Raw genomic sequence first — 17,455 nt, forward strand, 5'->3', positions numbered from 1 at the left:
TTCATGAGCCGTCTGTTATTTTGGCATGTTGTCCATTGTCCGTAATCATTCATTTTACTGACACCATTTGTCTGTAATTTTGGGGATTGCTACAATCTGTGCTGTTTCCCTGGAGAGTCCCTAATATAAGTTTCAATGTTATTGCTATCGGGGCCAGCTCGCACTTCTCAAACTGTAGAAGCTGCGCAGCCCCTCCCCGACTTCACACAGACTGAAGACTGGCCCATTGTCATTCTGACTTCGGCTGATTGTCACATACAGAATGACAATGGGCTCTTGGTTAGATACAGCAGGGGGGTGTGCCTTCTCCCACATCTGCCTAGGGCACACCATTGTGCTTTTGTCAAGCAGCCATGCTGGAAGCATCCATAAAAATCCGAATGAATGTAGACCAATCTTGTCATCAACTCTTGAGGGTTATAAGGTGAAGGTATTTGATTAATCTTGATGTTTAAGTTGCATTAATTTTCTACCTAGTACCATTTTAAACACGTTCTTAGTCATCCAATAAAAAAACCTGACTACTACTTTGTTCAGTATAAAAAATCCCTTCAGATGTGTGCTATACAGTGGACTCTTCCTTCTCTTCCTTCCTGTCCTGAATTTTGTTCTTCTGTCCTGAATTTCTGTCCTGAATTTTGAACCTTTGTCCTGAATTTTTACACTCACTGTCCTGAATTAGCACCCATGCCAGTTGGTCACCCTACTTAGGCAGTGAGCTGGAAAAGTACACTGACATTTACCTGAGGGAAAGCTGTGTACGTGATCTGGCCCTGCAGACCTGAGACCAAAGGACTTGGAGCCCTGCGCTGTGCATGCCTGCTGTGCGGACACCCTGTTGCGTCTTTCTTAAAGTGTGCCATGTTGTGTGGGTCAGGCCCCTTCAACTAGAGCGGATTGCTCTCTGGCACAGAGGTACTGATTGTAAGGTAAAAAATTAGGTTGGGGGAGATAGGGCGGGGGTGCAGTGGCGGTAAAACAAAAAAAAAACTACGGCAGAGCAGCTCCTATGCCTCAAGGCAATCACCCTTGTCTGCGACACTGCTAAGGAAATATAACAATATTAAAAGAAGCATGGGAAAATAAATCCACCAATGTAAAAGAAAGATTATTTCAGCCAATCCAGCGGTGGAAGCCAGACACCTGCCAGAAGATACAAAGTGAGAAACCCATGTGGTCCCCAGGTCAGGAGCCTAGTGGTTGCTCTCAGCTGTAAAATTGCTGCTGTCGACAGACGTAATTGGTTCCATTTACTTAAGGAGATGCACAGCCATGTCTTTCTTAAAAGGTACCGTGTTGAGGGGGCGTGACCTGCTTAACAACTAGAGCCTTCGCCCTCTGGCACAGTGGAGCCCCTGACAAACTAACGACTGGGGCAGCTAACTGTTCGGCTACTAATGGTTATTCTGGAGCCTGATTTCCATCACCTTCAAGTACCTACAATGATTAATATGTGTATGTTACGGTAATGTTTTTATTTGGCGGTAATAACTGTGTACCTGCTTCCAATATCTGTGTTCTCAAGCAACACTTTTCTCCTAACTAACAAAAAATAAATAGCTGTATGATAAATGTTGTTTCCAAGTGTCTCCAAGTTTCTCATCTAGGGTCGAACATGCACCTGGGCTTTAGGAAGGTTACAGTTGGAGTTTAATAAAAATATTTTTTTAACTTTGGTCTACACAAAAGCATTCGATGTTGCAAGGCATGGCTATTTTCCACACAAATGGACGTCATTTTTCCCATTTATACATGAAAAAACACAACTGGCTAGTGACAATTTTTAGACTGAATTGAGCCCTCCTTACATGTGACTAAGGGGTTTTTCGAGTCACTTGTGTGCGGGGCTTTAAGTGGGTCGGGTCCTGCCGGTGCTCACAGCACCAGCAGTTCTAAAAAGCAGGTGCTGAAACGGGTCCCTTTCGTTGCTCTTATTTTCGCCCCCACTTTCGGTGGAAAAAACCTACCTCTGCAGCAGTACCACCCTTCACTGCCTGCAATGTAACTTCAAAGAGACTAGTTATAGTTCTCCAGTATTGGGGTATCTTTCATAGATTCACATGCTTGAATCATTCCCCGTCGTCGGAGTGGGAGTCCCACGGTACATAAAAATAGCAATAAATATGCATAACATAGCCATATCATAGGTAAATTAGAACCAGGAAGTAAAATAGCTAGAAGTTAATAGGAAAAAATCTTCCTCTTTCATGACTCGTCCAAGTCATTATATATAGTCCAAACTACAGCTAATCAGGCGACAGCACCCTCCAAAATGTTCTCCCTAGAGGCTCAGGCTCCCAGATTTTCTACCACACATCGTGTGAAGGGAGTCTCCCTGAGCTCTGCTCTGTACTTCTCAGTTTTTCTTCAGAATTTCTTCTTTCATGATGTCTTCTTCTAAGAAATCTCTCTTTAGACCTTGTGAGTCTTGTGGGAATCTCCGGTTGTTTTCTGAAGACCCCCACAAGTAGTGCATTTACTGCTTATATCTGGATCACCCGGTGAGAGACTGCAAAATCTGCAGAACTTTCCCTCAAAAAACTCTGAGGGACAGAGAGGGATTTCTACTTCTGTGGCTACAGAAGTTTAAGAATCAAGACAACTCTTTATCTGAGGTTGGAAGTGTTTCATCTATCAGGTCTTCTTCCTCTAGGAAGAGGACTAGCGACACGGATTTGACCTCTCCTGGGGCTAAGGTGTTGAAAAAACAGCACACCTCTAAGAGTGCTGAGTTGCCTTCCACTTCCAAAAAAGGTCCTCCACCTACTTAGGGAAAAACTTTGCCCTCTACGACCCCAAGAAAGACTGTGAAGTCTCAGACTTCTAAACCTATTTCTGACAGAGATTTACCTCAGAAACGGGTTCCGTCTTTGACGAGCTCGACGACGACGTCTTCGTCGAAGAAGCCTGCTGTCGCTGCGACGACGACGTCTACTGCCACCTTCTCATCTCCAAACCCTCAGATTATACTATCGTCGGCTTCCTTGCCGTCGACACTGGTTTCCGTCTCCGTGAGACCTACCACGTCAGTCACTTCCCTCTCGTCGACGAAGAAATTGAAGTCTATCGTCAATGCCCCTCCGTCGACGAAGAATAAGAGAACCTCGTTGGCGATTGCCTCATCGACGGCAATGGCCTCGTCGACGGCAATGGCCTCGTCGATGGTTGCCTCATCTACGGCTGCCTTCGTCGACGGCTGCTTCGTAGATGTTGCTCTCTTCCTGCACTGATCTTCAAGTTTGGTCGTCGTCTGCAGCCACGGCATCCTCAAGGACATCTGCGGTGCCGCCTTCACTGCGCCTTCCTTGCTTCAAAGGCGCGGATCTTCCTTAGAGGTCCTCTCTCCAGTTCACACATCACCCAGTAGAGTGCCTCTTGCATTGCCCGAACAGTTACTGGATTATGGAGCAGATGAGGATGAATCTGAGGAAGATGACAGCTTTCGTACTGCCAGGAGCCCTTCAGAGCTCTTCATTAAATACCAAGACGTAGATCAAGAAGAGGAGTATTATCCGGACACTGCTCCTCCAGCTCTAGAGTCAAACCCTATGGCACAATTGCCTCTATCACTTCTAAACAATCAACAGTACATGCTCGATGACTATTACCACCGATTTCCTCCATCTGAATCGGCTTCTTCTGTACCACCTACACCTGTTCCTCAATCTTCAACAGTGTTGAGGTCGCGCAGACCAGTTTCTCCAGTACCTTCAATGTCTCATCATCAGGAAGCCCACACCACGGATGATTACAGAGAAGAAGGAGAATTGGATGACAGATTGCTCCTTACAGAATGGGATGACTATCATATACAAACGCTGTCTCCTTCGACACCTGTTCCTGTTGACTCGCCTCCAGTTGACATCGGAGGTTTTCATGTTCTAATGGAAAGAGCAGCACAACGATCCCTTCTTCCCATGTAAACAAAGAAGGATGATTTTTTCCTTTACGATTTTAAAGACCAGCTGAGGAAACAAGTCCAAAGTATTCCTGTTATTGACTTTATTTGGCAGGAAGGACTGAAAGTCATGCAAACTCCTGCCTCCATTCCGGCGGTCCTGCCTCGCCTTGAAAATAAGTATAAGGCAAAGGATAACTCACCAGCTTGCCTGATAGGCCAGCCTAAGGCAGATTCCATTATTGCCCAAGCAGCGCAACGCCGAGCACGGAATCTCTCCTCTCCATTGTCTGCTCCCCCGGATCGGGATGGGAGACGTCTGGACGCAATTGGAAAAAAGGTTTTGACCATGGTGGCCACTACTGTTCGTGTAGCTAACTCACTGGCCATCTTGGGTCGCTATGATAGACAGATGTTGTCCGACATCTCTCCTTACATCGAGATGTTACCTGAGCTCTCCAAGGCGGAAGCGCTAAAAATCCTTCAAGAGGGAGAACGAATCTCGGCTGAGATTATCGATTCTGTGGATGTTGCATCTACGCGTTTTTGGCAACTGGCGGGTGCGGCTGTCCTGAGGCGACAGGGCTGGTTGAAATCCTCATCATTTCGTCAGGAAGTTCAGACGAAAATAATCGACATGCCTTTTGACGGTGAGTCTCTTTTTGGTCAGCATGTTGATGAAGCCCTACAAGCCATTAAAAAGGATACAGAGACAGCGAAATCTCTCGGTACTCTTCAGTTTTGAAGACCGCCTTTTCGTGGCGCTAAAGGTCGTGGATCTTTCTCCAGTCGAGGAGGCTATAATCAGTCAAGGCAATACCAATCCTATCAGGGTAATCAACATTACTCCTCACAATGACAACAATCCTTCAGGCAGCAATCAACTACGTCTTATGCACAAAACAGGAATAAGTAATCTTATCGCGGACGGAATACGTCTAAGAAGCAGTGACAACTGCCACATGCTCTACCACTCAATCCTACAAAAGTTTTTACTCAACCTGGTCTGCTATAACGACAGAAAAATGGGTCTTGGACATTGTGGCCAGGGGCCACGTTCTGGAGTTTATCAAACTACCTCCACATTCTCCTCCCAAGGGCCCGCCTCCAGCTCATCTCACAGAGCTTTTCTCTCAAATCAATTTGATGTTTAAAAAGGGAGCGATCGAAGTGGTTCCGAAATTACAAAGAGGCACCGGTTTCCATTCCAGATTTTTTCTAATAAAAAAGAATTTGGGAGAATGGCGCCTCATCTTGGATCTTCGTTCCCTCAACAAATATCTCAAAAAACAATCCTTCCGGATGTTGACTATACAAGAAGTCCTTCAACTCCTCTCTGCGGGGGATTACATGACCACCCTCGAACTCCAAGATGCTTACTTTCATGTACCGATTTTACCCAGACACAGACAGATCTTGAGATTCAGAGTGGCTGGCAAGTACTTCCAGTTCAAAGTCCTTCCCTTCTGACTACGTTCCGTGCCCTGTGTCTTCACCAAAGTTTTGGCACCAGTGGCTGCACACCTTCGGTTGGAAGAAATCCAAATGTTTCCTTATTTAGATGACTGCCTTATCAAGGCGAATTCCTTCGCAGTCGCAAACGTCCATACTGTGAAATGTCTGTCACTCTTCCAGTCTCTGGGTCTCTCCATCAATCTGGACAAGTCTCAACTCATCCCATCACTAACAAGAACATTCTTAGGAGCCACCATAGACACTCTACGGACACAAGCCTTTGTCTCAACCGAAAGACAACAAAAGCTGTGCAAGCTTGCTCAACTAATATGATCAAAAGAGTGAGTTTCTGTCCGACAGTTCAAGTCACTTCTAGGGATGCTCTCATCCTGCATTCCCTTGGTCCCCAACTGTCGTCTCAAAATGAGACCCCTGCAAGAGGAGCTCAACAACCAATGGCTACAAGTCTCAGGGTCCTTCAACGATCTCATCCGCATCACTCCTCAGATGCCGAAGGCATTGCTCTGGTGGACTTGCAAAAGGAATGTGGCAGCAGGCCTCTCATTCCTAGTGGAAGCTCCAAGTTTCGTCATCACCACGGACGCCTCCCTCGAAGGGTGGGGAGCGCACCTTCAAGGACTAACAGTCAGTGACAAATGGGATGTTCAACAAAGGACTTGGCATATCAACCTTTTAGATTTGCTAGCTAAAATCTTTTCGCACCATAATTCTAGGAGCATCAGTGTTGATCCGGACGGACAACACAACAAGTATGCACTACCTAAACAAACAGGGAGGGACAAGATCCATTCTGCTGTCCCAGCAAGCCCAGCAAATTTGGGATTGGGCGATCCGACACCAAATAACTCTGTCAGCAGTCCATGTTCCGGGAGTATCCAACATCCTGGCGGACTCCCTCAGCAGGTCGACAGTGTCAAATCACAAGTGGGAGCTCCATCAACCAACGTTGGATCGTATATTTCAGAAGTGGGGTCGACCCAATCTGGACTTGTTTGCGACCAGTCTGAACCGCAAATGTCCGTTCTACGCAAGTTGGCTTCCCCAACGAGACTCGTGCGGGAATGCGTTTTTGATGAATTGGTCGCAGATCTATGCCTACGCTTTTCCACTGATACTGTTGGTTCCCAGGGTTCTCCGGAAAATGAAGAATGAGCCTTGTCGCCTACTCCTAATAGCTCCCAGGTGGCCTCGCCACTTCTGGTTTACCAAACTCCTCCTATCTGAATGCGATCCCATTCAGTTGCAACCAATACCGAATCTCCTACCATCCACAACGGGCAGATCTGCCATCCGGATCCTGCATCTCTGCGCTTAGCAGCCTGGTGCCTGAACACCTTGAGTTTGCCCACTTAGACATTCCTTCGGAGTGTAGGGAGGTCTTAGCTAATGCTAGAGCGCCCTCTACAATAAAAACCTACATGCTCAAATGGAAGCGTTTTTGCCTCCGGTCTCAGGCCGTCAACAATCACCCAGTACATGCAAAACTGGAACAACTATTGCCTTTCTTTTTACATTTGGCAAAGTCAGGCCTTTCCCAACCTACTCTTAAAGTATTCTTAGCGGCTATCTCAAGATTCCGACAAGATGGTACACATTCTCTTTACTCCTCTCGGATCATTCAACAATTCTTCAAAGGATTGTTTCGTATGTTTCCTCCCATCCGCCGTCCGCCTCCACCCTGGCATCTTAACATTGTTCTGTCACAACTCATGCGACACCCCTTTGAACCTATTCATAGAGCTGATTTGAAGTTTGTGTCGTGGAAGATATCTCTGTTGTTGGCTCTCACATCAGCTAGGCGGGTCAGTGACATTCAAGCCTTCACTATTAAACCGCCTTTCGTTCAATTCACCAGGGACTTGGTAGTGCTCCGCACTAACCCCATTTTTGTGCCTAAAGTACCTTCTGATTTTCACCTCAATGAACCAGTTATTTTAAAGACTTTCTTTCTTGATCCTCAATCACCTGCGGAAAGGGCTTTACATACGCTTGATGTCAAAAGATGTCTAAAATTTTACTTGCAAAGGACATCCTCAATACGGAAATCTGATCAGCTTTTCATTGCATATGGAAAAATGCGCAAAGTCCACCCAATAACCAAACAGACCATAGCTCGTTGGATCTCTGCTGCAATCTCTTTCTGTCATCAGCAAGCGGGTAGACCGCTGCAGGCAACTCAGAGAGTACACTTTCTACTAGAGCAATCTCTTCTTCTACTGCTCTCTTTGCTGGTGTGCCTCTTCATCAAATCTGCAGAGTTGCAACATGGTCCAGCAGGCACACCTGTACCAAGCACTACTGTTTCGAAGCTGCCAGCAATGCAGACACGTCTGTGGGACAAGCGGTTCTCCGTAATCTTTTTAAATAAGGTGAGCCTCTGTTCTTCCCTCCTCCTCTTTAATACATTCTTATAGACATATCTTTTGGGATTATATATATATTTCTATGCTGATGCAGATATACATATGTGTATTTTATCTGGTGTGATATGTACTTGTAGATATAGATATGTATATATATGATATATATATCTGTATATAGTTCTTTGATGATCTCACAAGCATCATTATGGAATTACTGCTTTCTACTCTGATTCAAGCATGTGACTCTATGAAAGATACCCCAATACTGGAGAAGAACAAAAGTTACTTACCTGTAAACTGTGGTTCTCCACTATTGGTATCTTTCTTAGATTCACATGCGACCCACCCACTTCCCCTCAGAGGCTCTCTTTTTACTCTTATATCACACTTGTGCTGGAAAATCTGGGAACTTGAGCCTCTGGGGAGAACATTCTGGAGGGTGCTGTCGCCTGACTGGCTGTAGTTTGGACTATATAAAATGACTTGGACGAGTCATGAAAGTGGAAGATTTTTTCCTATTAAGTTCTAGCTATTTTACTTCTTGGTTCTAATTTACCTATGATATGGCTATGTTATGCATATGTACCATGAGACTCCCACTCCGATGACGGGGAATGATTCAAGCATGTGAATCTATGAAAGATGCCAATACTGGAGAACCACAGTTTACAGGTAAGTAACCTTTGTTCTTCTTTAAAAGTGTAATGATTTTAGAAACAAAGTATTTTCAATATTATATATAACAAAGCCATAGTTGTTGCTTTTTTATCTAATGCAATTAACAACCATTGACAAAGCCATTAGTCCTGGTTTGTTGCAGGTGTAATGTTACATGTTGTAATATATATCTGGATGCAATGACAGACACAGAAAAATATCAGTCGGGGGCACACTATGCTAAGCACAGATTTTCAGCTTATGCTTTTTAAGCCACGCGCCTTTGAGAGACCCCTCTCCACCCTTAGTTTTTGCATCCCACTTAAAGCCCTGCTCATGTGTTTTGCCTGAGGTCCTGCCTGGGAGTAATGGGGAAAATAACCTTGACTGGCCAGCCTCTCCAGCTTGCTGCAGATCCTGAGTCTGCGATCACTGTGCCCACCAAGTTTCAGAGTTTCATTTTAAGATCATTGGGGTAGTTAATGTACCCACTGGAGAGATCTGCATCTTGTCTAGTTACACTATTGGCTCATAATAAAGTAGCATACAGGGTGTAAGTTACAAACCTTCTGATATAGCATAGTGAGCCATGAACCAGCATCCAGGAGCTACATGCACACTCGTAATGCCTACCAGTATGGATGAAATGTAACTCCACCTTTTAACCCTCAAAGTCTTATGTAACATTCCATGTAAATGTATTTACACACTTCATTGTCTCTGAATGTGTGTGTGATATAAAGTGCTCCAACACCCTACCCTCATCCTGAGATGACAACCACTCTAAAAAATGAAAGAAAATAGTGAATAAGAAAATAGTGAGTACAATTTAATTTATTAGTAGTTCAAGAATTACTCATACAAAGAGATACATCTGACATTCCTACACTGCATGCATATCCCTTACAATGTGGGTGCTGAAGTCATAAACACACCTCCAAATGATGTTTTCTCTTAAACACACTTGGTGCCTTTGTTTCCCTCCTTTGCATATCTTTAAGTCAGGATGCGAGCCCAAAAACAGGAGACCAGATGGCCCTTTGAGTGAGGCCTACATGTTGGACTCCGCTGGAAGTGAAACTAAGAAAAACCCTTTATCTTCTGCAGGTTGCTGCTCTGAAATGAAAGCTGAATGAGTCCCAATGACAACAAATTACAACAGGACTAATTCAGCGCGTTTCACTGATGCTGGCCCAGATCCTCCTCATTTCATGCACTGTTGAAAGGGAATACATAACAAGCATTTGCAATGCAATCGGTCTCGCCTTTGGGACCTTATATGTATTTAGCTATGCTGCACATTAGCCTGTGTGCTGAAAAATCTACTGTTCCTTAACATGGAGGGAAAGTAAGCACCAAACTGCGTGACACACCAGGTATGGGAACACATGGAGAGAAATATTGCCTTTCAGGTGGAAATGGTAAAGTCCAAAGCTCTGTTTTTAATATAAGCAGGGCCTTTGGTGGTCATATCACTGAAAATACAAAATTTAAAAAAAATATTATTGTCTACAGGTGCTCGTCGAAGACAATTTCTATGGACTGGAATCTAGAAAATGCTAAAGTGGTTCTGATATTTTACTGACCTCTGCTGGTCATTTTCTATCAAGAAAGTTACATTGAGGCAGTTGCCAGAAAATTTTTAAAAAAGAAAGTCCCTCAGCAGAAAGCAATTCTGGTATTTTACTGACCTCTTGTGGTCGTTTTCTATCAAGACAGTTAAATAGAGGCAGTTGAACAGAAAACAAAGTCCCTAAGCGGAAGCAGACAAGTCCTTGGGCTGATCTCCATAGCCCATAAAGTACATATACATATAAGCATATACTAAAGTATATATACTAAAGTATATACTAAAGTATATACAAGAGGTCTTGAATGCGCGACCTAAAAACGATACCGTGAAATGCTTATCATGAAGAAGAAAAATATGCAGCAGGCATGTGGAATTCCTATAGCCCGACGCCCGGGACATATTGTTTGGGGTCAAGAGCAAAACATTTTCATGTGTATTTTGTCCTTGGGACAAGTAGGCCAAACCCCCTACAGCTCAATTCCTTTGGCTGCCAGTTTACAGTACCATGTTATGGACCAGGGAAGGGTATTGTCTACAAATAAGGTAATATGTGTGTCCATGTGTTAATGCTGTTCAAATTTGTATTTATGGTTCATTAGTGCAAAGCCTTTATTATTAGGGTGAGCACTAAAAGAAAATGTTGTAAGCTCGGCCTACACTACTGACGGTGGTTCCAGTATAAATATGTACATACGTTTTCAAAGTTTAGTTATATGAGGATATGTATAATGCTCCCAGAATGCTCTCTGATTATATGCAAATATTTTCAGAAGCTTGAAAGCAAGAGTGATGATTCTTTGCTTTCAAGATAAAATGTTCACAAAAAAATGCAAGTAGGAAAAAAACAATTTTGCTAAACTACTAGATTTTAGGTACCATATCTTTGCAGCATCAGTTAGTAACATGTTGATGTATGCTAGTTTTGACCAAAAATATTCATAATGAAAAATCAGTGTAAATATGATTATGGGAAACAAAAATACACAAGCAGTGGCAAAGCCAGTAGGTCTGAAATTGGTGGTCAGCCTTTTGTTTCTGTCAATGCGTGACTTGTTTAGGCATGGTTTTTGTAAAACCTTATCGGTGTGAGAAGCTGCTGGGCCCTCATCATTCTAACAAGCATTGGCAAAAGCCATAATTGTTTTTGGTCTTAAAAAGCACACCTTGCCACAGCTGTTTTGGGTACGGAACAAAACTACTTTGTGTGCCAATATGCTCCTTGTAAAAGAGCAGAATACTGTCACTCACAGTGAAGCCCGCTGGTAGACAGACAGAGAGAGAGAGAGAGAGAGAGAGAGAGAGAGAGAGAGAGAGAGAGAGAGAGAAATTTAATAAACACAAAAGGTCAAGAGTAACACCAGGCCTAATTAGAGGCCCAATTATTAAAGAAAGTCTCAAAAGTGCATCCATGGTATATATCCTGGCATTAAGTGCATATATACAGTTTCTGTGAATTCACAAGAATTTACAGAAGTAGGCAAATAAATAGTACTCCTAGAAAATATTTGTGAACTGCATTTTAGCATGAACAAATATACATATGTAGATTTGCTCATGTAAAAATCTAAATGTTTCCAAATTCACTTTTCCTCCGAACCGCTTTTTTCCCAACCCTGGAAGAAGTTTTACATCTGCCACAGTCCGGAATACATTTTCAACCTTTCTCAGTATGGGAAAGGATTAGAGAAGAGTTGGTGAAAAACCTTAAAACATGCAAGTTAGTAGGTTTGCACAGGCTCAAAAGGGCATTCAAACCCTGGAATTATTACTTACCTCAACCTTCAGCCCCAGTATGTAGACCTGCAGAAACGTAGCAACATAAGAGAATTGCTAGTATTCAAACCCTACTACGAGCACTGGCATAATCAAAGAGGTTATATCAGAACTCATATATAATGAGATTGCTGCCGTAATTTGTCGCCGCATCACATGGCACAAAAGGGACAAGTGGATTTTGTTACAGGACAAGTAGATTTATGAAGCAACCTGCCCCATGGACAAGTAGATATTTTATTAATTCCACACCTCTGATGCGAGATACACAAATGGAAGATTTCAGAAAGATGTGGGGACGAAAACAGTCCAGTAGCCCTAGCCTCTCCTATTTGTATCAGCATGGGAAAATAGCGGGTTACGAGGACAGAGCTTTATTTTACAATTGACAAATATCTTGGCATCAGTCTGTGTACTCTGCAGAGAGAGCAAGGATTCATTGTGCATATGGTGTGCACACCTTAATGACCCACTAGCAGGCACTCAGAGAAACGCGTACTGCTTTCAGCCTCTGGTGCTCTTAATCATTACCCGTCATAAACACCCACCCACAACGTGAACTCACCTAGATAACTAGGGGTGACTCAGTTCACGATACGCACTATGCAAGGGTCATACGTTGCATGAATATAAAATTACAGAAACGCATCTTGAAAAAGCAGACTCTCTTAGATAACCAAGGATGGAGTAAAATATATGAAAAAAAGAGAGGTACGGCTTACCTGACAGGGTGGATTTGTAGTATTTATTGAGAAATCAATGAATGGTATGGCCTTTAAGGAAAAGGACGTAAATATAGGCCCCTAGGGCCTGAATTCAGAGTCTCTTTTAAGACCTGACCCACTAAAACCCTGCATGAGTGATGGGTGTAAAGGGGCTGCATGACCCAGTGAGATTGCAGTGGTGAGCGGTGGTATTAGAGTGGGACAGTGCTTATGATGAAGTGGACCAGAGTAGGACAGAAGTAGAGGGGTGATGTCACTGTCGGCATATTTGAGGGAACGTTATTGTTTAGATGCCAGGGGCAGGGTATCTCCTAAGCTATAGGGAAAACAGTCTCTTTTTCCTTTTTTCTCCAATAGTTTTGCTTGCATTTAGACCCCTATTGAACCCATCTGCTCCTTGCCAATACTGGTAACTTTAGTCTTTGCTGCAACACAAAGACAATGATGTATGTCCTGTATACCTTTTAGTGTGAAAGTTGGCGGTCATGGTGAAGGACTATGGAATGGAATGGAGGGCAGGGCAAAGTGACTATCTCCTTTCTGACCTTTGTACATTTTAACTGAAGGTTGTGGGCCTCGCGTCCTACTGTGACATTTCTCGCAATTTGCCTAACAAGTCAAGGTGAAAGTGATTTAAACCCAGGAATGGTTTCTTCCTAAGTGTATCATTGTGATTTAATCCTGTAAGATCAGTTAAATGTACTTGTTGGGACAGAAAGGTCCTCTGCATAGTAAGAGACATGTGCCCCTGCCCAGAGTGCCCAATTGTACTGTTGTCTGGATCCCTAATGCTGATTTAGTTTTTTGTCATGGGCAAACATGGATCTTGTGTGTGTTACATAGCCTGTCTCACGGATTGTGGTCTTGTTGGACTGGGAGGGGCACCCAAAGCACTACCTTCATAGTGGGAGAAGGCTACTGCCTTCACATAGATTTAAGCAGACGAGCACAGTGGTGGCAGCATGCCGTGTAGTGAACAGGACCTTTTTACCCTGTGCCACTGGAATGAGGCTTACAGGCTCCCTCACTTTTTTAAAGTTCCACTGCTGTGTGCTTAACTCACCCTTGACCTACATCAGGTAGACGTGGAGTGCTGCACAGCACAGGAGTAGTGACTCTGTTCTAATTGTGTGTGTGGCTGAGAAGGGTACATTGCAAGGTTGGAGCAGTACTGTGCCATGTATGTGTGATTAGTACATGAGCTGTGTGTATGTATGCCTGAGAGGAATACTTTACATGAGAGATGTAGTGCTGTGCAGTATGTGTGCAGGGCCCACATGTGCTGAAGATATGTGTGCCTGTGGGAAGTACAATACATGAAGGGTGAAGAGTTGTGCAGCGCACAATGAGTCTGTGTGCTGGCAGTTTATATGTTTTGAAATAACTCACCCAGGTTGAAAATGGGAAAGCTTTAGTCCTGAACAATGCGCACAGATTGAGTGTGTGTGCTGAAAGGATACAATTTATAGAGGTATTAGTGCTGAACACTGAGGGAGTGTGCCTACAGTGTTATGTTGTATGGAGGACATTGCGTTCTATTCTGGGAAGCACAGGCCTGTCACCTAAAGACATGAGGAGGAGAGGAATACCCACAGAAGTATTTCTGGATAGCTGCATTCCTGTGACCTTGGTGGAGACCCACGGGAGGAAAGAGTCTCCCTTTACATTTCAAAGGTTGCTCTTTGATTCATTGATAGATCGCAAGAAAGGGGCCTGGACACATCTCAGGAAGGGAGATGGGACTTATAAGAGAATAATAAAGAGTAGGGCTGGGGGTCTGAGATTAACTTTTTAGACAGCACATATCACTGTGGCTGACATCCAGGTGTAAACTTTGGTCACTCTCATGAATTATGTTGGAAATGATCAGGTTAGGAACAGTGCCTGTTGTGACAGACCTCTTTCATGAAGGAAAATGGAAAGGAGAAGTGCCCACTTGAAAAGAAATAAGCAGAACCCCAACATAAATCCTGAATGCCCTACACCTTAAATCACATTTAGGGTCTGCAAAAGGATTATAAGAAGGGGATGTTGAGTGCCCAAAAATGTGTCATCTGCCAAGCAGCAAGACGGGCTGTGTGAGGAGGGGAAGCTCTGCAAGACTTACACCTGACCACGACTGTGGGCCAAGGCCTGCTAATGTTCCTGCTGGGTGAGCAGACATCACCCAGGGAAACCAAGACCTGGATCCTGGAGCACAATCACCTGCCTGCTTGCCAAGACTAATGTGCCTTGTGAGGAAGAGGAGAGTTAAAGGGAACGAGGTCCAGTGGGGAGCACTGTGAGGAGGAATCCCAGGGTAAGGTTTGAGGAGAGTGGCTGCCCACCAGTAGGGCCGTTGTCCTTGTGTTAGAACATTCCGGCAGCCCATGTATGCTAGAAGGGGGCCGGTGTAATCTCAGCCGTGTGAAGTGCACAAGGCGTGGGGACCCCGTATGCGAGAAGGGGCCACCGTGAACTTACATGGGCCAGAGCATGAGACTTTTCTAAGGCAACGACCCTGAAGAGTCTGCACCTGATAGCGAGCCATGTGCAACCTCTTATGCCAGAAGGGTCTGCCGGTATCGCTGTGGTCAACTGTTCAGGTCATGGCCAAGACGAGAGGATTACTGCAGTGACCAGCGGATTTAGCCCACTAACTGCACCTGACTGTTTCCCAGCGGATCCCGGGATGCCACTGAGGACGTCACCCCCTTGGTGGAGCTCGAAGTTGGGAGCTTCGAGACTGATCTTCAAATGAGTAGTTAATAATAGATTTGAAAATGATTTCGGAACTGCATAGGTGCCCAGTAAACCTTCTTCTAATATACACACATTAAATGCAAATTAGAAATATGTTTAAAATATCTTCTGAAGGTAATCTTTTCATAATATGAGAGGTGCACCTTTGGGTTATTTTTGGGCTGATATTGGTCGACTTTCGGCTGAAGTTGGGCTTGCACTTGGACAGCTTTGTGCTTGGGACGGGTCTTAAATCTCGCAATACTGAAAGCATTTCTATGTATATAAAATTGGTTGGCACCAGTGTATTTTCTTGCTTCCTTGGAGACTCCCATCACAAATATGTGCATCTTATGAGACAGTCAGTAATATCCATAGTTTTTCACTCCCCTGCTCAAGTTCAGAGTATAATGCGAGTGGGATTTGGTTGGCTCGCTTGGAATCTGATATGAATTCCTTCAGATTTTTTTGCAAATTCATGTTGCAAGCATCGGTAAAAAGTTTGTGCTGCATTAAAACTTGGCAAACACTGTACTCTACTGTTGTTTGAACTTTATTTTTTTTTAAATCCATGACGTCCCTTCAGTCCAAAGCAAACTGCACTCATTAGCTGTCATTTCTGTGAGTTGACCATTTACTCGGAAACTGGTGTTAATTTTTTTCTCATTACTTTGCTTCACCACACCATCCAGCCAATATTCTATAATGCACAATGTGTTTTTGCATCCAGGTATTATCGTTTGTTGTGCTAATAAGAGGGAATGTTCTGATAGTCCTTCTCACCTAATGATTTCCAATAAACAAGCTCTTGGTTACTCCTACTAATGAGTGGCCACTTTCCTTTTGATAAAACATTTTACTGAAAAAAACATGAAAGAGAACGGAAGTATGGATTATAACTAGCATCACACTCTAAGATTACCAAAATGCCACTACCTAAAATCCTCAATTTTCAATTTTTTGTAACTAGACCTATCCAGGGCATGCCATAAAATGCTGAGAAAAATTAATCTTTTGATGTTTGCTGTCTTTTCCACACAATATAATTGGAGTTGATGCAAAAGCAAATTTCCATCTTATTTTCTTCTCCTAGGAATGCGATCAAGTGCACATAGACGACGTCTCCTCTGATGATAATGGGCAGGATTTAAGGTAAGTGTGATCTCCTGACATTCAGGAACAGGTTAGCTGTCATTCATATTTCAAAATCAGTAGCAATGGTGAAGTGAATTCTCCAACGCTTGCTCTGGCCTTTCTCTTAGTACATACAGTTTTGCAACAGATGGATTCCATGCAGCAGCGAGCAGTGCAAATCTGTGTTTGCCAACGGGTGTACGAGGTGGCGTTGACTGGATGCGGAAACTGGCATTCCGGTATCGACGAGTAAAAGAGTTATACAATACGTACAAGAACAATGTCGGAGGTACGCTTTGAAGTAAAGATGTTTCCTTTGAATCTCAACCACTTTAATAATATTGCGTGCTGTATTTATTTGGTGAATTATTGCATGCATTCTTAAAAGAGTGTAGTTCAAAAATTTCTAGTTGTAAATATGCTACAAAAATTTGAAGACAGAAATTGAATACATAAATATTGTGAAGGAAAATATATTTAAGTACTGTACTCAATTCAACAAGTATACCTTGGTGAAATATACATAAATATCACTTTAAAGCTTGTAGATATTGAGTTAAGAATAGTAAATCTAAACTTACCTAGATATCCTTACCTTCATAATAATTTTTTAGCATGATATTTTTGTGCTCGATACTCTGACATACAAACAAACTACGTCACGAGATCTCAGCAACGTCATTGCTTAGGTCCTTTAGTCTTATCGGTCTATTACACTGAGCATGGAAATCCAGAAACTTAAATTAGGTGGTTGTGTATTTGCTGTTTTGCTGCATGAATCCTTTTCTGAATTCTCATGCTGTGCGTTATTACCGCCGTCTAGTGGTTGGGTCTGTAATAATTTTTTATATTTTTTGGGTGTCATTGACCACTATTTGGTGATATGTCCATCCCCTGTGTAATGTCAGACGGTGTCCCAGATGTTCCTGTGGGTAGTCGCCATCTTAATATTCTTTTTTCCGCAACGGAGGAGCTCCTAAAGATTTTACAAAAAATGAGTTTGAGGAAAATCGATCGATTCGCCGAAGACAGTGAGAGCGATGACAAAGAGAGAGAGGGGGGACTTCTCTTTTTCTCCCGAAGGGGGACCCCGCCGGTACCAGCTATGTTGCAGAAGAATGAAGGCAGGTAGTGG

The 17,455-nt window shown here is 43.4% G+C and overlaps 1 protein-coding gene across 15 annotated transcripts in view; it reads left to right on the forward strand.

The window, feature by feature from the left end:
- The window catches only part of EYA4 (EYA transcriptional coactivator and phosphatase 4), a 671,943-nt gene that overhangs the window by 611,825 nt on the left and 42,663 nt on the right, over window positions 1-17,455 (forward strand). For all 15 annotated transcript variants that reach the window (XM_085612271.1, XM_085612267.1, XM_085612263.1 and 12 more), the window contains 2 exons: window positions 16,280-16,338; window positions 16,449-16,609. In XM_085612271.1, coding sequence (XP_085468397.1) covers window positions 16,280-16,338; window positions 16,449-16,609 — 220 coding nt within the window. The remainder of the gene's footprint in view (window positions 1-16,279; window positions 16,339-16,448; window positions 16,610-17,455) is intronic.

Source organism: Triturus cristatus, chromosome 6 (genome assembly GCF_964204655.1).
Source record: "Triturus cristatus chromosome 6, aTriCri1.1, whole genome shotgun sequence".
Lineage (NCBI taxonomy): Eukaryota > Metazoa > Chordata > Amphibia > Caudata > Salamandridae > Triturus > Triturus cristatus.